Source organism: Mytilus californianus, unplaced genomic scaffold (assembly GCF_021869535.1).
Source record: "Mytilus californianus isolate M0D057914Y unplaced genomic scaffold, xbMytCali1.0.p SCAF_4, whole genome shotgun sequence".
Classification (NCBI taxonomy): domain Eukaryota; kingdom Metazoa; phylum Mollusca; class Bivalvia; order Mytilida; family Mytilidae; genus Mytilus; species Mytilus californianus.
This window is the reverse complement of record NW_026262690.1, coordinates 73,291,805-73,315,585: the sequence shown is the minus strand read 5'-3', so window position 1 is coordinate 73,315,585 and position 23,781 is coordinate 73,291,805. Positions and strand designations below refer to the sequence as shown.

The window sequence follows — 23,781 nt, the reverse complement described above, 5'->3', positions numbered from 1 at the left end:
ATGTGTGTAAGTTAGATTTTGTTTTACTCAAAAAAATGCCAAGGTGAAAATCATAATACAGTGATGACTGATATAGTTGTAGTATAACGGACTATAATATTACTAGAAGCCATTTTAATAAAAAAATAAGCTTCTGTTAATAGTTTCCTTAGAAATGTAATCACAACTTTACTTTTAGATGTCCTAGATTTTAAAAAAAGGTAATTTTTGTAGAAAAATAACAATTGTCAACGATTGCTGAATAATTCATGATAAGATCCAATATGAAGATAATAAAATATCCAATTGCTGTCCTGTAGATATAGACTGTCCTTAAAGCCTAAAGAACATGTTGTTCAAATGTTTCTAACAAGTTTATAAAACATGATTTTTTTTAAATCATGTGCATTATACGTTATCAATACGCATTGTACAGTTACGAACAAAACAACAAAACTCTCATATATCTAGATACAAAAATCGAATTTCGAATTCATAAGCGTTTTGTTTTAACAAACAGGATGAAAAGCAAATGAAAAAGGCAATAAAATTACGGTCGTATATACATCTCTAATTCTAAAAAGGAGAATATTTTGATATTTAATAATTCATAATTTTAACGACAGCCCTTTAGTCGATTTTTCAACGCATGGATTTGTTATTGATGAAAATTATCTATACTTTACATTAATTTGCGATCCACGATGCAGGTGTAATACACCTAAGGATAGTCTTGTTTTATAGAGCATAAGAAAATTCACTGTGAAGGGTCCGAATAAGCATGGTTTAACGGGTGGTTTTGAGAGCCATGTACCTATTTATGTGGCTTTTTCTCGTTGGTAAAGTCAAATCAACTACTACACCTTCCTCTGTGAGTTATGACACAGTAGAGGAGAGCTATGAATTAATTTCCGAAGGTAAGTGTTAGTTATATGTCATTTCCCTGTAGGATCAATGTGCTATCTCTTGATTATGAAAAATTGTCTATCCAAGTTTTGTAAAACAATCGAATTTCGAATTCATAAGCGTTTTGTTTTAACAAACAGGATGAAAGCAAATGAAAAAAGGCATTACAATTACACTCGAATATATGTAACAGTGAATTTTTAGAATTAGGGATTATGTTTAATCACTAGTAACTTTAGTGATTATATATAATTACTAAATGTTTTAGGAGTTATGCATAATCAGAAGAAAAAATGTCAGGGATTATACATCATAACTTGAATGAAGAGACAATGAATAAAAGCAAAATAATTTATTCTATAAAATCATATTTAAACATCCTTAGAAACATAAATATTAAAAGCTTAACGTTTTCTGTGCCACGGGCCGATTTTAGGCCGATTTGTAAATACTACGTTGACTGCCACGGGCCGATTTTCGGCCGATGTTTTTTTCCTTACGTCAAACAATAGGCTTCAGTGACGTTGCCTCTTTTGTGTACTATGGGAGTGGCTACACAGACGAAGAACTGTGCCGTAACAACACGTAACGTTATGCATGCAAAGTGCTTTCAAATTTTCATGTTAGTTGCGTCGGCCATACTTTTATAGAGTATATCAGAAGTCCATTACTAGACTAGTAATGGACTTCCGAGTATATATATAAATTATTTCAATTTGTTTTCATTTTGTGGACTTTCTGCTGATTTTTCTGTTTTGTTTTATATAAAAAAAAATCATATTAAAGAAATGGAGAAGTTTCACTCATTAATGAGGGTGGTAAAGGGTTATTTTCGTGCAACGTGTTTTGCCATTTTATTTCACGTGCAGTCGTGAAAAAGTATCGTTATTCACCGTGTTTCGTGAAATCGGTAAAAAGATCAACGTGCAATAAATTTTCAATTGTTCGTTCATCGTGAAATGGCAATTTTATTTCGCGTTCTTCCGTGCAGATACCCCCCTTTACGCCCCTCATCAATGATAGCAGTCGAAATGTTTAATTACTGAAACCAATTTTGTTGCACTGTATTTGCACGTTTCATGAAATAATGAATCTTCAGTAGTGGTCCAGATCCGAATTATGGAATTATCAAACAAACAAGAAGCCTAAAAACGTTCGAAGAGCGATTTCATATACCAGAATGACCGAAATATCAATTAAATTTACCATCTAGGGATAAGTAAACTTGAGTAATTAAAGTGCTTGTCGTGATCCTACAGAGTCATATTTATGTGAGGGGATGGGGATTTGATGCATTATCAATCATTTATTCATGTAAGTGTGGTGGATTGTCTTATGTTCTCACTTCTCCATTTTAAAACGATACCTGGTATTACAATAAAAACGTTTTTTTTTATCAGAAACATATAATATATTTTTAATCAAGATTCAACTCACTAATGATTATCTTTACAATCCCGGCGCACACCCTTACGACATACTCGACACACTGTCCTACTCCTCCTTCGACCCCCGTAACCATTCCTGTCTGAACATACATCACAATCTTTCTCTCGATGACCGGGCAACTTCCTTATTCCATTTTTATTCTTATTTTGTCTAAATTGTCTTGATTTTCGTTTCTTTGCATCATGTGGTCTTTGACGAGATCCTCAATAAGCTGCTGCGTGAAAGCTAATCTTGACAGTTTAAGGTTATCCGATGTATTTTATTGGTATAATGTGTATGCATTGATAACCATACGGTGCATAAGATTAAACAACTACCTTTTTCCATACTTTTAAAGTTTTTCGTCCATCATTATAACTCTCTGTCATCATATCCATAGGTACTTGGGGACAGGACAATTTTTTTTTTTGGCCCTCTCCCTTTTTTCCAAAATCCATTATTTTATCGTTTTCTATTAATTTCAATTATTTTCGCGTTTTTCCTGTTTTATAAGAACATAAAATGATAAATATACTATAAATAACTTGTATTTGCTATTTACTATCAATTCCATGTTTACTATCCACAGCTGTTACTGGTGTCTATATTTTTTGGAAAATAGGGGAAGGTAAAAAAAATCGTCCTGTCCCCAAGTACATGTACCTATGATCATATCAGCCAAATATATGATTGCTTTATAAGTGCTTGAAATGAGTCCAAAAATTTACACAATGTTACTGGGGTCATCAACATCAACAAAAACTTCTCAAAAAAATCAATTTGTCGACACAAAAATGAAAAAGAATGTGTCCACACTACACGGATGCCCCACTCGCACTATCATTTTCTATGTCCAATGGACCGTGGAATTGGGGTCAAAAATCTAATTTGACATTAGAATTAAAAAGATCATATCATTGGGAACATGTGTACTAAGTTCCAAGTTGATTGCACTTTAACTTCATCAAAAACTACATTGACCAAAAATTTAACCTGAAGCGGGACAGACGGACGAACGACCGGACGCACAGACCGGAAAACACAATGTCCCTATAGGTGTGGCATAAAAATGTTGTAAAAACGAAAGTCGCGTGAATCTTTTCACCTAAAAACAATGAAAAATTAGTACGATGTTAAAATTTTGATCTTATTTTTCTGTAATGACCAATTTGAAAATAACTTACTTTTGATTTTTGAGTATTGTTTGGTTGAAATCCACATTGTCGCCACAAAAACGAAAATTTCCCTTAAACCCGGGGATTCATTTTAAGATTATATTTTATAAAAAATTGCTATGTATGGAAAGAAGTGGTGCTTCGTTTGTGTTGTTCAGTGTATATAGGAAAAAATATGTTTTTCTCCAATAGCGAGAAAAGAAGGACAGTGAATGCAAGTTTTCTTTTAGAATATCAAAGTAAATATGATATAAATTGTCCTTTTTATGCAGTCATAAAAAAGCTATATTTATTGATTTTTTAATTGCAGGAAAATGTCGAATTTTCTCTGTTTAACTAATGTAAAGTTTACCAGAATTTAACCGCAATCACTGCCAATTATATATAACATACGAACGAAAGGATACATGTGCATTTTAAATCGAACTTCTAAATTGCATCCATCTAAACATTCTCTCTTTCAAAAAATTAAAAAAATATATCTGCTGTAAAAAAAAAAATAAAGACCGCAGAGTGAACAAATACGGTGTTTAATTCTCTTGATTTTGCCGCTTTTATTTTTCGCAATAAAAATTTTATTGAAACTTTTTTTGCAGCACGATTCGAAGATAACAGTTTTTAATTTGGTAAATTTCTTTATTATACAATCCCATAACTCGGAAACGTAAAATCTAAAATTTATAAAAAAAAAAAAATAAGGGAGCTCACGTCAATAGATATTAACAATTCACCAAAGTTTTATGCAAATTGGTTAAAGCGATTTTGAGGTAATATCCGATTTGTTGACGACAGACGGACGGACGGACAGCGGTATACCATAATACGTCCCGTAAACGGGCGTATAAAAAATACACTCCTAGATTATCAAATAATCAAATAATCATGAAATATTTGGTCTGGTAATCAAATAATCATTAAAAAACGTCCAAGTAATCACATAATTAAAAACCCCGTGAGGAAGCTCAACTATCAACTGTTTGAGCGCTGTGGAACCATCTCTTCGAATTTAACAAGAAATAAAAAAGTTAAAACCTACCTATGCCCCTGAGATTTTTAATAAAATTATTACCGAAAAAGTACAATTTACTTCTACGTATACGGAAGCAAAACTTCTCAAAATTGCCGTTCAAATGCAATCACTGAAAGACGTCGTACCCTTTTACGCAAAATCTTATGACGCGACGTTATTGTTATCGTCACTGACGGCAATATTCTTGTGTACTTTAGAAAAAAACAAGCTTGGCAGTAAAAGGAAAATTGCGGAATATTCCCTGGCACTGAAAGAGTTAAGCACAATATTATAATACAAATCATTTATTTTTACAAACTACATTTGTAAATTTCGATGATATCTTCTACTGAAGAAGGTATGGATTTGGGGGTGTCCCTCATTTCTTTATTCTTTAATAATTTAATTTTGGATGTAACGCGTCTTCTGATTGGTGACGTTGTTTTGTTTATCAGCTCATAGACATAATTTTGTTATGTGACCGTGACGTCATCAACGTTTTTCATGGTTTACTCCGGTTTAAAATGGAATTTAGAATTAAATTATAAGAAATGACTGTAATATTTTTTCTGTCTATTTATTTTGCCCATTAGTCTCTATTCTGTATATTTAAGCACCCTTTTATTCTTTATTCTTTTTTTTTCCCCCATTTTTGTTTGATTCTTTATTTTTTTAGCACTTTATTTCTTTATTTTGCACTGGTTGTACATTGTTCTTTATTCTGTAAACCCCATCCAGACTCTCTACTATTGAATTGTTTTTTTATGCAACAAAATAAACCTAAACAAAATTCTTAGCCTTCAAATATTGAATCTGCTTTTACTGCACATTGAAGAGAAATAAAAGAACAAAATTCCAATGTCCCCCGCGTTGCACATATTTTATCTATGCAGGGGCAATAAATACAAAAAAAAAACACTTTTTTTTTGTTGTTCTTTAAAACAATTTATAAATAAAAAGCGTGCACGGGGGACAAAAAAGTTTTTTTTATTGTATACTAAATATTTCAAACAGACCTTTAAGCGCATTACTTATAGTATACTATAAGTTTTATAAAAAAAAATGTACCCGTGAGAGCGCTAACGAGGCCATTTTCCATAAATTTAATATTTCCAAGGGTTATATAACTCTTTTAAAAAAAGTCGATCGTCCACCATTATAGAACTTGTCCGAGATATTGCTGATATTAACCTATAGTATAAGTTTTATAAAAATCGGGCAAGAATTGTACCTGTGAGAGCGCTAACAAGACCGGACGGACGGACGGACGCCCGGTATTTCCATGTCCCCCGCAACGCGTTACGCGGGGTACAATAAAGTGTTCATTAGAAACATCTGAAGGTACTAGAAAGGTCAATCAGATACCTCAAATTGATTTCTTGTGTATTATCTGAGCATAATTTCATGTTTCGTAGTCAGTCATTATCCTTTTCAGCCCTTTTATGAACGATGGACATTATATTTTTGGGGTTTCCCTTTCCACGATCAACATGCGGAATCGGCATCACAGCCTCCTCCAAAATTATGTTCAATCTGTCAAGCATGTGTTCTGTTTGTGTTTCGAGACGTTTTGTTGCATTTCTATGCTAAGTTTGAATTAAAATTGAGAATGGAAATGGGGAATATGTCAAAGAGACAACAACCCGACCAAAGAACAGAAAACAGCTCAAGGCCACCAATGGGTCTTCAACACAGCGAGAAACTAAGCAAAATGACAATGATACATAAATTAACAAAGGACTACTAGTTACTGTAGTTAGACATGCCAGCTCCAGATCTCAATTAAACTGATTGAAAGATTATGTCTTCATCATATGAAAATAAAGCACAATCTCTCCCGTTAGGGGTTTAGTATCATACCATCATAAAATATATGAGAAGACCATAACCCGTATCATGCCTACAACTGGTTTCATGTTTGTTACCTTTCATCCCCTTTGTTTTACAGCAAATTACATAATCTGTACATTTATGTTGGTATTATTAATTTCAATTTAAAATACTGTTTTGTTTATGAGTTACTGTGGTTTACCACAGTTAAATAGAATATCACCAGAAAAACTGTCCATTTTAATAAGATTTGATAAATGAACAGGGAATGAAAACAGAGAATCTTTGTATTATAGATAATCCCTAAAATCATTTGAGGGAATTTGTAGAATAATTCTTAAAGTTTTCAGTGATTATGTAAAATCACTAATCATTTTCAGGGAATATATATAACCACTAATGATTTGAGTGATTTTGCAAAATCCCCGAAAAATCAGGGATTCTACATAATCCCTGATTATACAAATTCACTGTAACATATACATCTCCAATTCCAAAAAAGGAGAATATTTTGATGTTTAATAATTTATAATTTTAACGACGGCCCTTTAGTAGATTTTTCAACGCATGGACTCGTTATTGGTGAAAATTATCTATACTTTACATTAATTTGTGATTTCATAGACTGCGCATGAATAATGCCATGGAAAAAGAACTATGTCTTTTCATTAACAAAATACGAGAAAAAAAAAATCAATCACAATTTTAAATCTATATGATTCTTTTGCAAAAGTTTCCTCCAACTCCGTGATGAATTAAAAAAAATTTTTTTTTTTAAATTTAACTTTTACTCTAGACTGTATCTAACTGTTAACAAAAACAAGGTATTTCAGAATACGGTGGAAAAATAAAAACATATTTACAAAGGTATATATATTGCTTCATCTTCATCATGACGAAGCTTCTGTCCAAGTTTCATAAAATTCATTGAAAACTGTATAAACAACTTTAACCCCAGACTAAATCTAAAAGTTAACTGCCAAACAAACGAAGTTCATTTATCAATAAAATAATGAAAAAAAAAAGTTCGACCCTCTTTCGATCACGACGTTTTCAATATAGGTTTGAAAGAAAGAAAAAAAACTTTAACCGCAGTCTGAACCAAAATGTTGATGTCGACATGACGAATTCACGACGACAGAATACAGGACAGCTATGTCTCTTTTCCACAACTTTCGTAACTGGCGAGACAATAAAGAAGTAAACATAACCAAATATTTAAAGATGTTATTACATATACTGGAATTAATTTTTGCGTATGTTTATCTTCCTTCTTCTATATTTCTGACTTTTATTTTCCAAAATTCAAATAGTCGATTGTAAAAAATAAATTCAGTCAGAAAACTGCAAACTTTGCCACACCATAAATTTACTAGAGGTAATAATCAAAAGAGCGCGAAATTCCTTTTTTAATAACTGAAGGTAGCAGTGTTATATGACACCGGAAAGTTTTTGTCTTCTGTAATACGAATTGATTGTGTCATCTTCTGTTATACGAATTAATAGTGTCATCTTCTGTTATACGAATTGATTGTGTCATCTTCTGTTATACGAATTGATAGTGTTATCTTCTGTAATATGAATTGATAGTGTTATCTTCTGTTATACGAATTGATTGTGTCATCTTCTGTTATACGAATTGATTGTGTCATCTTCTGCTATACGAATTGATAGTGTTATCGATAGTGTTATCGTATGTTATACGAATTGGTAGTGTTATCGATAGTGTTATCTTCTGTTATACGAAGTGATAGTGTTATCGTCTGTTATACGAATTGATAGTGTCATCTTCTGTTATACGAATTGATTGTGTCATCTTCTGTTATACGAATTGATTGTGTGATCCTCTGTTATACGAATTGATAGTGTTAATAGCCGCATACTATTCTAAAACTATCTTGTATGGCAAGCTGGTCTCTGTTTAAAGAATTCGTATAACAGAGGATCACACTATCAATTCGTATAACAGAAGATGACACAATCAATTCGTACAACGGAAGTAATTATATATATCACAGGATCAATTTCGGTTTATGAAAACGGTTAATATTGTTGAATATTTGGGTGTTTTTTTTATCTTAATCATCTGTATTCAAGTATACCAAAATGGTGTAGAATACATAGAAATTTACAGAAAAAAACAATGATTATTATAAACACTGAAAAACCGTCATGAATATAGAACAACAACAACCATCGAGGGTAAGTTCGAGATCGACATCGATCGATTTGTGTTTGAGTTTGATGGATGACAGGAATAGTTTTTCTGACGGAATACTTATTTTTTGACCTATTGCAAGACTCGCTAATTGTTTATGCGAGGCAAAGCCAAGCGAAATTTTATTTTCTATTACGTATTCAATTATTTCCTGAAAATGGGTGCATTTAGTGTTTCAAAATAGTCAATTTCACCTGGTGTCATGGGCAAGATTATTCATTTTCAGTTCGTACCACGCCTGTATATTCATTTTCAAGATCCTCCTGCCCCCTCGAAGAATCTATATCAAATGCTCGTTCTCTTTTACAACTTATATTTTCACTTTTTACAGATTTATTAAGAGTGCATTCTAGTTCTGATGTATCGTATCACAGTTTATGGAACAAGGTTGGTTTTAATGGACACGACACAGACGATAATAGAAGACGAGAAATAATTGATGACTGGAACGAATTGAGACCTCTAACTGTAGGTAACATTATCTGATACACCCCAATTACAATGGTTGGAAATGCTTTTTCTTCTAAGTCTTCGTTCATTGATACTGGCTCTGGCCATTTTGGATTTTTTTTTAAACTCATACGATGCTGAATTGTCGTGAGTGATTTGCCGCCAATTCTATTCGAGAAACGTACTGTCACATAAAGGGGAAGTTCGGTGCAAAATAAAAAAGTTTTATGCACTGTCTTTTCAGTGGAATTTTCCACTACAAAATCAGAAATAATGATACTAGTAATCAATTTGTTTTTAAATTCCAACTCTATATTGCAATTACCTTTTCCGCATGTTCGCCCAACACATATATTCGTCACACTAACTTTTCTCTTTGAAACTACAGAACAGAATTACTTCATATTTGGTCAGCAACTTAACAGTGATCGGTTTTACTTGTGAGCGCTTTTAGAATCTGTCAGATACATACTTCCTGTTTGCCGATACTTTGAATTTTTTTAATAATTTAAACTTAAATTTGCATCACATGCATATTTCTGCAATATTACTGAACAGAATTATTTCATATTTGGCAACCAGCTCAACAGTAATGCGTTTAACGTGTGTGCTCTTTTCATATCTGTTATATTCCAATACCTTTATTACGAGTTGCGGTATGCTTAGCACGAAAATGCACTAATTCTTGTTTGTAATGTTATTAATTTGGTTTTTAATTTAATAAAATTTTATTGCATTTATCAAGCAATAGGATTGGACACAGGTTATAACAACTTATATTAAGTCCTCTCCTTACATATACAATACACATATATGATGACAGCAAACACAAACATAATATAGCGACAGTTATAGAAAATAAAGGAAGGAGTACATTTGCATTGCAACAAAAAAGCAAATAGGACAGAAAGAATAAAGAAAGCTGCTGACTTAGAACGTTAAAATCGTTTTGACTGTTTAATGAAATAACGAACTTTATCAAAAATTTAAGAGTTAGTTTCGTAATTATATGCATCTTTTCCAAACAATAGCGTTTCAATATCAATGTGTATGTTCATATTTGTAAGATCATTAATCAGAGATATTCTTTGGTTATAATATAATTGACATTCTAGAAAGTAATGGATGGCATCTTCAACAGGAGAACCGCAGGAGCATTTAGAATTATTCACTACATTTATCTTATTTAAGTCTGCATTTAATGAACTGCACTGGTGCCTTAGTCTTGTATGCAGTATATTTAATTTTCTAGGCTCTTCACCATAATATGTTGGAGGTCTAAATAGTTCACCCTTTATTTTTCGTTTAAATTGTGGGATAGTTGGTGCGTTTCTTATTGTTGGATTTAAATTATTCCATATTCTGACAGTAGATGGTACGAATGACTTTTCAGTTATTCGTAGTCTACATCTAGGGGGTATATAATTATCATTATTTCTTAGGTTGTATCCACTGACATCAGATGTAACTGGAGGTAGACAGTCGATTAAATATTGGGGACAAAATTTATTATGCATTTGATAGAAAATTGTTAATTTTCGTTGTCTAAGCCTTTCTGCTAAAGTTTCCCAGCCCGTTTCAAAATATAAGGATTCTAAACTTGAAAATTTTGTAAGCCCTGTTACTATCCTTGAGTCTTCCAATTGTATTTTTTCTAGTTTATTAGATTCATATTCAAAACACCCATCCCATACTTCGCATCCATATTCCAATAGTGGTCTTATTAAAGTGACATAGATAAAGGATAAGCTTTTTTTGGAAAGTGTAAATTTTAGTTTCCTTAGTACATTTACTTGTTTTAATGCAGACTTTGTAATGTTATCTATATGGCTAGTCCAGTTTCCATCTGATGAAAGTGTGACACCTAAATGCTTGTGACATTTAACAGTTTCAACGTTTTCACCATTAAATTAAATATTCATTACTGGTGGTTTAACATTTGCAATCACCAATGCTTTTTTTTTGCTATTACTATTTGCCAGTGATTATGTATTGGTTAGATAATACCTTGTCATGTTTTATGAATACTTAAAGCCTGAGGTGTAGCTGAGAGTTTATAATGTTCATAAAACATGACCAGGTATTGTCTGACTAATTTAGAACATAGTCACACCTTCGAGTGACAAAACAAAATTACTAATAGCCTCTCTCATTGTAATAACCAAACCTAATATGAGCTCACTTTAAGCGTCAACATGGTTAGTAAAAGGGGTGTAAATCATATTTAATGGTCAGATGGAATGAAATAGCAATGAGATAGTTTTGTGATAACAAAAAAGGTTATATTATTTAAAAAATGGAGAACTCTTCTGCCTCAGGCACAATTTAATACTTTTATATCTAAAATTCCTTCATTTAAAAAAACACACTATGTTATATAAATCAGCTATTCTATAATTGTATAATTTTTGATAATGACAAAACTTCATTCATAAATTTTAAAATTACAATCGTTTCAACATCAAATGCTTACTTTTTTTTTATTGATGAATGTATTTGTTTTTGTCGAGCCTGCGACATTTATGTCTCGAAAGCAAGACATAGCCATCCTAGACTCCGTCGTCAGCGTCGGCGTTGGCGGCGTCAACATTTAGGCTCAGTCTGTGGTTACAGTTTTTTTTTAGACATAAATAACTTTGTCTAACCTTCATGGAATTGTAGGAAATTTAGACAGGAGCTTGTTTATGACCACAGTACAGTATCCAGAGCAAAATTTTGAAAATATTTATTTTCATTTTTCCGTATTTTACTGATAAATGAACTTAGTTTTTTTATAGTTATCATTCCGATTTAGTCTGAGGATACAGTTTTTCAGTCATCATTAACTTTGTCAAACCTACATGGAATTTTAGGAAATTTGGAAAGAAGCTTGTTTGTGACTAAAAGACAATACCCAGAACAAAACTTTGAAAATAATTTATTTTCATTTTTCCGAATTTTACTGATAAATGGACTTAGTTTTTTTTTTACAGTTAACAAGTAGATAAAGTCTGAAGTTAAAGCTTTTCAGTCATCAATAAATTTGTCAAACCTTGACAGATGTTTAGTTATGACAAAAATACAGTATTTAGATCAAAATTTTGAAAATATTTATTTTCATTTTTCCGTATTCAACTGATAAATGGACTTAGTTTTGTTTTTTTTCCTTTTAGAAGTAGATACAGTCATGAGTTAACATTTGTTACACATCAATTACTTTTTCAGACCTTCATAGAATTTTATGAAACTTTGGCAGAAGCTTATCTATGATTAAGAGATAATGTCTGACGCAAACTTTTGTTTTTCTCAATGTACCATTATATAACGTTTACAATACTGAAAATCTCAACTTAGAACATAATCACCCATTCTCGTCCAATGGATAATCAGTATTTTCCCTACTATTTTTCATAGTACATGGCTTTCCATGCACTATAAAATGCTACACTTGAATGACTTTTCATTGTAGATTTATGACGATGGGAGTTTTTAACGACCTTGACTGGCTATACAGCCCTCGCACGGTCGGTATTGTAGATTTATTATGAAAATGAACTCTTAACAATTGCACAAACGAAGTGTACAACCCCCAAGGTAATGTGCAATTGAAAAGAGCAAAAGAAAAAAAATCACGAGTACTGTTGTTTGTCTAATTACCCAGTATTATAAATTAAATCAGAAGAATAGAACTGCAAACGCTATTTAAGTTGAGATTTCAACATTGTAAATGTTTTTTAATGGTACATATATACACCACCCCCAAAAAAAAGAATTGAAAAGGGGGCAAAGGTGTAGGTAAAATAAATGTAATATTTAATATATTTTTTATACCACACCTCAAACTCAATGTTTTAAGAAACAATGACTGTTTATAAAAAAAATTAAGGGAAGGTTTTGAAAAAAAACCAATACACTCATCAATAAAAAAGTAAGCATCTGATGTTGAAACGATTGTAAGTTAAAATTTATTGTCCTTATTAAAAAAAAAACAATTTTAGAAAAGCTGATTTATGTAACATTTTTTGCTTTTTAAAATGAAGAATTTTAAATATATAAGATTAAATTGTACAAGAAGCAGAAGAAATCTCCATTTTTGAATAATTTATCCTTTTTTGTTATCACAAAACTATCTCATTGCTTTTTATTCCAGCTGTTGAAATGACCATTAAATGATTTACATCACTTTTACTTCACATGTTAACACTATCAAAGTTTAATTATTACAATGAGAGGCTAATTTTGTTATGTCACTCGAAGGTGTGAACATGTTCTAAATTGGTCAGACAATACTTGGTCATGTTTAATGAACATTTAAACCCCTCGGCTACGCCTCGGGCTTTAAATATTCATAAAACATGACCAAGTATTATCTAACCTTTAATTAAAATGCTTTTTTACTTCTATTCTTCATTTAGTATATGTAAGAGAATGATAATCCCTTTCTTCATGATTAAGTACGAGCATTAGCGAGGGATTATCATTCTCTTACAAACTTAGAATATTGTAAAGTGCTCAAGGCCCAAATGATCTATTCAAGAATTAGTTTCATTGTCAGTGCAATGTTTATAATTGATGAATGACTTCTTTTTTGGGCATGTCATTTATGGATTAGTTTTAGTGATGTAAGGACTTTCATATCATTTTTTTTAAAGCCATATAGATATTAGGTGACACAACAGTAGAAAGAAAAGGTAGGAATTGGATATGTTTCTTGATTGTGAGTATGAATGTAAATCATGTAATATTTTAGTGAGGAATTATCCTTTTTTTATTTACAGTTTAAATCAATTAATACATTTGAGTTACAACTAAATTTTATTTCACAGCCAATATTTTGGTCCGGCTTTTTACATCAAATAATATTTCATTATTTCAGGGAAATGTTCAAAAATAATGCCTTTAAAAGTTTTTAATATGTTCAAAATTAAATTCCTGTTTTTTTTTATATAAATATTGGAAATAACTATTCTTCCCAACCACTGATCAAGTAATCAAAGTTTTTGAAAGCTAAACATTTAGGTTATTTTTTTATCTGAAAGATTTTTTTCTTTTTTTGCTTTGCTTTGGTATTGTTTAATTTTTTTAGTAATTTGAAGTTATTAATATTTTCGTAATAACATTCACGGTACAAATTTTACTGCACCAGTTAACTTCAACTTATTTTGAGATTTTTGTTTGTTTCACAATCCAACTTTTAGTCAGTTTCAATCACTGTGTGATAAATCCTTCCAATCTGATAAATGTGCTTCGGGGCAGTTGTAACTCATTTATAGAAACTCTTTGTTTTGAACTGTAAATAGACCCAAATAATAAGATAATCCCTTACTAAGAACATGATTTACATTCATTCTTCACAATTAAGAGGCACCCAATCCTACAATTTCATTGGTTGAGAGCACTTTGCTATATTCTAATGATAACTAGACAAACAACAGTGCTCATGATTTTGTTCTTTTGCTCTCTTCCTATGGAAATTGCCTCTCCCCGGGGATTGTACATTTCGTTAGTGCAGTTTTTAAGAGTTCACTTTCATAATTAATCTGCAATGAAAAGTCATTCATGCGTAGCATTTTATAGCGCATGGAAAGCCACACTGTAAAAGTCGTGCTTAGAAATTAAACACTTGTATTACATGTTTAGATCTAAACGTGTTTAGGATTGTGTTTAATTTCTAAACATATTTCTCAGTAAGCACATAATATCTAAACATGTCTTGAATTTAAACACTTTTAATGTGTTTAAAAATGAAAGTGTTTAGAAATTAAACACTTATTTCTAAGCTAAACACGATTCTAAACACAATCCTAAACACATTGTACTGAGACACGTTTAGATCTAAACATGTAAAAAAAAGTGCACAAAAGATGTGCTTAGAAATGTGTTTAGGATCTAAACACCATTTTTACAGTGCATGAACTATGAAAAATAGAAGGGAAAACACTGATTTTCCATTGGACGAGAATGGGTGAGTATGTTCTAAAGACGTTATATCTGACTCTATGCGATCTTGTCATATAATGGTAATGTTCTTATTCTTTTGTCAGTGTCGTCCAATCGCATATCGGTTCAGTGAACAATACTCATTTATTTATTTGTAAACTATTATTATCCTTAGTTTAGAGATAAGGGAAGGAAACGACTAGGTTATTCAAGCAATTCACTTAAAGCGTGTCGAAAGTTAAGAACATCATCAGTTGTTATCTTATTGGGTTACAGATCAGACTTGAAAAGTACAAACTGAATTAAAATCAAAAGATTGAAGAAATAAAAAAACAAACTTTTAAGATATGTACAATTTTATTGAAACTTTCAAATTGCATATTAACAATTGATTCAAATTTCAGATTAATATGTATTTCTGCACATCAGGCTATCCGAACTGTGACGAAAATGAGTATATACTAGCTATTTCTATAGATGTAATACAAACTTCACTTGTTGGAAATATTTCTAATTGGGATGGTATACAATGCAAGGCTGACTACAACTCTAAAATAACAGACGACAGTTGCAGGTATGGCAATTTAGTTGCATGTCGAGATATAAAATGATGCAATCCAAGAACCCGCATCATTGTCCCTTTTGTCTTTTAATAGATGTGAAAAAGGCTCTCTGTACGACCTCCAACAATGAGCAAAACTCCTACCATATCATAAAAGTTCAAAACATCAGGAGAAAATGTGAAAAAATACTAACGGGCTGATTTATACTAAAGCTATAAACGAAAAATAATGATAGAAGACGGTAACCAAAGACAACCACTGGATTACAGGCCCCTAGCTAGCATGACACATGCACATAAAAAATATGGAGTAATTAGACATGTCTGTGAGCGCTCAATCCTTCCCAATCTTGCACAGCGGCGTAACAACACAAAAAAAGAACAAACAGAAAAAAAAATGAGTTTGAACGGACTTTAGATCGATTATAAGCACAAAACAGGTAACAAAAGGAAAGTACAAAATACACAAAGTATTTATTTGAGAGTACTCGCAGTTAGACTCAAATTTCGACAAAAAATAAGCCATATTTTTTGGACTGAAATATTTATCCGTACACCTTAAACGGATTTAGACGAAATAACCACTATAAGAAAAGCGTGTCATTGTGCAATGCAAAAATCTAGGCATCGGCAGGATTTAGGATCATCAATGTTAAAAATTGGATAGAAAACATGGCTAGTTACACTTCAAACTATTTAGCATGAAGTCAATGTAAGAACCATTAAAACTATATTCAAAGATCTTACTACAACGTTACATTGATAACTTATTCAAAAGACCAAATAAGTTTACATGGATCGCATCTCAATATATATACGATAGATATAATTAACAAGTTTCATAATCATGCACGGCTCGTGTATGTAACAACGTATTTGATTTTTACGAAACAAATCTCTGTATTTCTGAAAAATTATAACATCAGGGTTTTTGATATCACAAACAAGTCAAAACATTTACTTAATTTTATCATCGGTACAAGGACATCATTCGTAAATATAAATCAACATGCAGACATCTTATACGTTCAGGTATTTCACATCCAATCGTTTATGGTAATATTCTATACAAAGCACAAAAATGTTGTCATTCACCTCAAAAGCTAACCAAACCTTTAAACAGACTTATTCAGAAGGAATATAGTTACGATACTGTTGTCAGGTCATTCAAGATGGCATATTTTGGAATTAATATTGATTCACTCATAGGGTCCTTGCATTGGAAATAAACACATTTATTCTAAAACCAGTTGTTGGCATGATTCGGGTTATGTTCTTCTCATATATTTTATGATGGTATGATGCTAACCCCCCTAACGTGCTTGATTTTCATATGATGAAGACATAATCTTTCAATCAGTTTAATTGATGTCTGGAGCTGGCGTGTCAGTAACTGCTAGTAGTCCTTTGTTAATTTATGTATCATTGTCATTTTGCTTAGTTTCTTCTGTTACCTATTCTGACGTCGGACTCGGACTTCTTTTAAACTGAGTTTTACTGTGCGTATAGCTGTGTATTTGTTTATTCCACATTGGCTAGAGGTATAGGGGAGTGTTGAGATCTCACAAAACATATTTAACCCCGCCGCATTTTAGCGCCTGTCCCAAGTCGGGAGCCTCTGGCCTTTGTTAGTCTTGTATGTTTTTTTACATGTTAGTTCATTTATATGTTACGGAGGTTAGTGTGACGTCCATTTTCACTTAACTAGTACACATTTTTGTTTAGGGGCCAGCTGCAGCCCGCCTCCTGGTGCGGGATTTTCTCGCTGTGTTGAAGACCCATTGGTGGCCTTGAGCTGTTTACTGCTCTTTGGTCGGGTTGTTGTCTCTTTGACACATTCCCCATTTCCATTCTCAATTTTATCTCCTTATTTTTATATTGTGTATGCCACCTGGGATTTGAATGAACAATTCATTACTAGTATGTAGCTAATTTCCTGCTGTTTTTTTTAATTGTTTTTATTTATCAAGAATTCTTTTTTCTGTTCTCTTCGAAACAAATTACGTTTTATTAAGAAATTAGAATAAAATAATTCACAAACAAACAAAATATTAACGGCCGGTGCTTAAATGATCTATCTATAATCGAATGTTTTTATCACTTTGCATAAAAAAATGTTTTTTAAGCTGCTATATATATGAAAAACTCTAGTTTTACTATCTCGTCTATTTAACTAGTTCTACTAAGCATCGATCTCCGACAGTAAAACCTACGTTTACGTAGGTTAAGATATAATAAGGTACAATACATTTATTTCCTTGATTTTGAGTATACGTCAATATGATAAAGAAAAAGAATACCACCCGATCCTTTTGGTGTTTTTCGTCGATTTCTTTCACTTAGTTACGTACTTTTGCATTAAAAATGTTTACAACTCAGTTTTTTCTAGTAAATTGTGGCACGATGTTTTTGTAAACAGTTGCGCTTTGAAAAAATACAATTTTTACTTCATTTAACTGCTCTGTTGAAAGAAGTAACGAATTATGTATTCTGATTTGCCATGGAATAAGACATTTTATAATACACTTATACCTTTTTAATGTCTAACATGGCATTTACGTCCGCGTCAATAAGTCTCTTTGAAAATGAAGAGCATTTTCAAAACTTTCGCCTCAAAATGAAAAGAACTTACCGCCATTTACCACATTATTGTTAATGACGTTTTTATCCAAAAAAAGTCGTTTCGGTGTACGCTTTTGAAAATGCTAGTATTCTCTGAATGTATTGGATAATGAAACGGTGAAATGATCTACCATGGCTACGCTGACTGAAGTTATTTCGTATAATTCCTGAAATTCCAAATTGAAGTCTAACCATTTAATACAAAAACATTTTTATCGCGTTGACGACAATAATACATGTAATGATTATCGCTGAATATTTTCAGGACTTTCGCCCCATATATATTATTTTTCACTGTTTATTAGAGTTCAATATGGTTCCACTTCGTTTCTGTCCCTCTAGCGGGAAAAAACAAGATGGTTCCGACTGCTCTGATTCGTATGGAGAAGATGGGATGTGAGGAAAACGACAAGACAGCAACCAAATAACGCACCATGACAAAATATACATGATATGTGATGGAAATAGATAATATCATATCATACAACATTGGTATTACATGTATTTTAGTATAAAAATAAAGAGATGTAGTTATCTTTAAAAGAAGTATGCTTTTTCTATATGAATTGGTTAATGAACTTCGAATAAAACATTGTATAATGAATCATAACCTATTATTTCCAGTTTTATAGGAGACACTATCAATATAGTTAACAGACAAATTGAGATAAGTAAAAATCAAGATAGACAGTTCAACATAGTTGAACAAGGTGGTAAGTATATTACTTATAAAACAACAAATGATTGTTCCATATATCGGACTTTATCCTGTCACGTGTGTCCATTAGGCTCGAGATAAGAAGTTCAATTGGTTCATTTGCTGCAACTTCTGAAAGAGACCAATAAAGACTTAATAATTTTTGGGGCCCTTTATAGCTTACTGTTCGGTGTGAGCCAAGGCTCCGTGTTGAAGACCGTACTTTGACCTATAATGGTTTACTTTTATAAATTTTGACTTGGATGGAGAGTTGTCTCATTGGCACTCATACCACATCTTCTTATATCTAATTAATGGCAGACAAGAATGCCCTTCTTTTTCTCTTTGTTGACAACTTGTTCTTTGTTCACCTTGATCTCAATGTCAAATTGTTTGCTTCTAATGTAGTTAGCTTTTCATGCTTGTGTTTGTTGTTGCGATTTCATAAATTAAACAAAATAACCAAACACAGACAAATATTGTGCAAATATCATTTCAATTGTTGGAATTTTAGGAATTCAATAATGAAAAAATTAAGTTATCTTTAAAAGTAGACGTGTCCTCTTACCCGAACCCCTCTGTTACGGACGTACATAAACAAACAAAATGTTAAGTTACCCGAACCCCTCTGTTACGGACGTATCTATACAAACAAAATGTTAAGTTATCTTTAAAAGTAGACGTGTCCTCTTACCCGAACCCATCTGTTACGGACGAACATATACAAACAAAATGTTAAAGGAGTAGGTCAGGTAAGGGCCGATTATGGCCTCAAAATTCAGGTTCATCTGAAGAAAGATTTTGGACACTTTTTAAACACTCAAGTGTCTAATTCAGTCGATTCAATTAGTTTATGTGAATGATTTGAACTGATTTAGTCATTAAAGACGCTCAAATTCAAGCTTAAATATGAAAAATCTATCAAATATGCCATAATATGTCACTTTTCAGAAATGAAAGTGGCCGCATCCGTGTTCATTCTCAACCTTCATATATGTTATGTATTATCATCAAATACAACTTGCATTTAAATATTAAGAATGGACACAAATGCGGCCACTTCCATTTCAGACTGAAACCGTCTAAAAATTAACCAAAATGCTAAAATTTCGAAGATTTCAGTAATTTAGCATGACTTGATGATGCTAGTACCCAATAAATGTGCATTGTATTGTCAAAAACAGCCCATATTTATGTAACAGAAGTATTCTTCTTTCCAATAAATAGCTAAAAATTTACATTTTAACAATTTTGTAAAACTGCTATATTTTGTGGCAAAAAAAGGGTCTTACTGGGCCTACTCCTTTAGACGGTATAATATTTTAACATAATGTTCTTTTAATTTTCAGGAAACCCCATATCAGCAAACCATCTTTTCGTTGTGGGCGTTTACAGTAAGTATATATGGAAGTAGTATAGCTATATTGTAATAATTTGATATGCTATTTGTATGGTGGTCTGGTTTCTTTTTATTTTCTAAATTTCAAGTATAAACGGACAATTTTAGTAATGTTTGTTATAAATCCTGTAAGTACCAAAGTATTGACTACTGAGGTGATGATAGTTTTACCCTCGAGGACTGATAGTCCACCAGCAGCTAACTGTTTTTATAGTAAGGAATTGGTTAACATGACAGTTGTCGGTTGGGAAGTTAGGCAACAATTCTATATGATAAGGTTGTCTATGCTCGATATATAACATCATTTGTCGGGTAATCAGTATCCAGGACCATTGTTGGGCATTGTTATGATATGAGGGCTTGAATTAACATAGACAGCATGTATTGATGGTAGGGTGACTGTCCTGAGTTACACTGTATTGATGGTAGGGTGACTGTCCTGAGTTACACTGTATTGATGGTAGGGTGACTGTCCTGAGTTACATTGTATTGATGGTAGGGTGGCTGTCCTGAGTTACACTGTATTGATGGTAGGGTGGCTGTCCTGAGTTACACTGTATTGATGGTAGGGTGACTGTCCTGAGTTACACTGTATTGATGGTAGGGCGACTGTCCTGAGTTACACTGTATTGATGGTAGGGTGGCTGTCCTGAGTTACATTGTATTGACGGTAGGGTGACTGTCCTGAGTTACATTGTATTGATGGTAGGGTGACTGTCCTGAGTTACAATGTATTGATGGTAGGGTGACTGTCCTGAGTTACACTGTATTGATGGTAGGGTGACTGTCCTGAGTTACACTGTATTGATGGTAGGGTGACTGTCCTGAGTTACATTGTATTGATGGTAGGGTGACTGTCCTGAGTTACATGTAACAAATATATTAATCTCCTTTTCGCATCCTCAGTTTTATCTGAAATTTTAAGTTTGTCATGTTTCTGATTTCTTGTGGTTTCATATGAAAATAACCTTTTTAAATCAAGGTAAAATGTGAATTTGAAGGAGATAGCTTTGTGTTTGGGATGCATGTGAACTTAAAAATCCTTAGAAATGTGAAATATTTCAAATAACTTTTCTACGTATGGTCTATTACTAGAAAAAGTTATAGAAAAGACAGACAACAACAGTGACAAAAAGAAAACAAGACAAAAAGACAAATCAGTTCCATAATGCATCAGAAAGAAAACTATTGATTGAACAACACGAACTCCATAGAAAACTTGGGCCGAAATCAGCAGCTGGAAGGGTTACAAGTCTCAAAAATCCTTGTTAAAACAGCAACGGGAAAACGGCAAAACAGAATTAAATGAGCCTAACAACGCTTGAGATATCGTTACGGGAATAAATATTTTTAATATATTTCAGATGAAACTGTTTGCGCTTGTGATTGTGTTTACTTTGATAAAATGGAAATGTTTAAAAACCAAACTCGAGAGAAAAAGTCTATGGAGAAACTGAAGGAAGAAATGGCACCGGAGTTAGCAGAAATGAAAAAGAACTTGACTGTTGATCCCAAAACAATGTCATCATTTCTAAATACAAAAGTCAGCAAAGGCGACGAGCGGAAATCGTCGAAACAGATTGGTGTGTTAGGAATTGTTTTTCTGACCATCGAAGTGTGTGCACTTGTATTAGCAGATCTGATATCATTTAGACAACACTGGGCAATGATCCGTGATAATTGGAACGGCTTTCTAGCGCGGTTTTAACTTATGAAGAAACATGACCATCGAATAAGTCATGTTTTGTTGACAAAACAATTATAAAAGCCGTGTATACATGAGTGCGTGTTTAAGTTTTTGTTATTTATATTTGGTTTGTTAGACAAAGGTACGTCTGGTGTTTAAACTTAATGTTCACAAATTTAGACGTGCTGTAAAACACTTAAGATTGTGACGTGCTGTAAAACACTTAAGATTGTGACGCCTGTAAAACACTTCAGATTATGAGAATATTGTATTACTTCACCTCTTATATAGAAGTTGATATAAGAAAATATTTTGAACACATATTTCTGGGAAAATTCTTTAGATATAAAAGAGACATATAATACAATTATTATATGTCTCTGGATATACCTTTTCGTTTATGAATTTTTGATATCATTTTTGTCACCTGGAAAAGTTGCTGACATCAAGGACTGTTAGTATAAAAGTCCCAGTACTTACGGGACTGAAAGCCGTTATACCAATCAGTGTAATTGTAGTGTTAGTATAATAGTCCCAGCTGACATCAACTTCTGATATTTAATTTTATTGTAAGCTAAACAAAGTATGACATTTTAGAAAGACAGACAACTCAGAGAGATAATAAATGTCAGCAAAAAGCATAATGAGGAAAAAATGATATTCTATTAGAAATTTGTCTTCTTTCCAACTGTTTTGAGTTCATATGAAAATGTTCACTATCTTGAGGTATGTAATGGCAAATAAAAAAAGAACCCGAAAATAGTATATATATTTTGAAAAGAGTTGTACAATTTTTTGTTTGAAGTTTAGATAATTCATTTCTGAAAAAAGAGATTTGTTTAAAAAAATAAACAACTGGTCAAAGAAGGGGTATTTAAATTTCAAAACAGATTTCTGTTTAGAACCAAACCGTTTGAAATTAAAACTGGTCACATTAGTAAATTGAGGGTGCGTAACATTAAGTTTCCCGTTAAAACCTGGTGATGGAGAAATATAGAGTATTGAGAAAATTTGTTCAATTTGTGGAACTGGTCTTGGGGATGCTTTATATTTTTATATATGTGTATGTAAAATTATTGTAGTAAAAGATTGAGAGAAGTTTATACCTCTACAATGTATATCATACCAAATATCATAAAAGGGTGCTTGGTATGCTAAAATTTCGTAATAACAATTTGTTGTATAGGATATAACTTTTTAACCAAACGGTAGAAAAGATGCTACTTAAAGTTAACTTTTTTTTTATATATAATGTCTTTATTTTTGACAATGTTGTTTATTGGCAATTTGTACAGTTTATCTTTGATCCTACTGCCTAATATTTGTTTAGATCATGGACAGGACTAGATACTTGTAAATATTAGGCAATGTCATCATGTATCAGTGCAGCAACGTCCCGTGGTCATATCAATCCGCGTCAATTTATCAATGAAATGCACGCAATTTCATTGATACAACTGAACAACTATCACAAGATATTGTACACATGAACTAATCCATTTTATTTCATATTCTCAACCAAAAAAACTTAGTTCTAAGACAAATTGCTGAAAAAAAGAATAATGACATTTTATTTTTTGATACAAACTTCATCATCTTGAATATCAGCTCGCCCTTGCAGGTTCGTTTGATATTCTTGCTGATTAAGTCAGTACCAAAAACAAAAATGTCATTATTCTATATGTATTAAACTTACTACTTATTTTATGAAGTATGTGGTGTTATATATTTAGTAAGGTGCTCTTACTACCCAGTCTTCTATGGCTGTGTTTTTCTTAATAAACCATGAAACTATGTAGACTATTAATTTTACCATTACCATCCTTTTGGGTTTCGAAATTCCTTTTTTTTTGGTTAGTGGTCTGCTCAATAATGTTTGAAAAGTCTATTGAGTTATGGT

The 23,781-nt window shown here is 32.1% G+C and overlaps 1 protein-coding gene across 1 annotated transcript; it reads left to right on the top strand.

The window, feature by feature from the left end:
- Positions 1-613: 613 nt before the first annotated feature.
- LOC127738502 (uncharacterized) lies at positions 614-23,677 on the top strand. Its single transcript, XM_052249788.1, has 6 exons — positions 614-896; positions 8,877-9,013; positions 15,319-15,488; positions 18,723-18,811; positions 20,145-20,189; positions 21,559-23,677. The coding sequence occupies exons 1-6, from the start codon at positions 788-790 to the stop codon at positions 21,900-21,902; spliced, it is 894 nt and encodes a 297-aa protein (XP_052105748.1). The 5' UTR covers positions 614-787; the 3' UTR covers positions 21,903-23,677.
- The last annotated feature ends 104 nt before the right edge of the window (positions 23,678-23,781 follow it).

Bases quoted from the DNA above. Each gene is read 5' to 3' on its own strand.
- LOC127738502 (XM_052249788.1), top strand. From the start codon at position 788: ATGTACCTATTTATGTGGCTTTTTCTCGTTGGTAAAGTCAAATCAACT. The intron at 15,489-18,722 runs GTATGGCAATTT...TATTATTTCCAG, and splicing joins ATAACAGACGACAGTTGCAG to TTTTATAGGAGACACTATCA. The intron at 18,812-20,144 runs GTAAGTATATTA...TTTAATTTTCAG, and splicing joins CAACATAGTTGAACAAGGTG to GAAACCCCATATCAGCAAAC.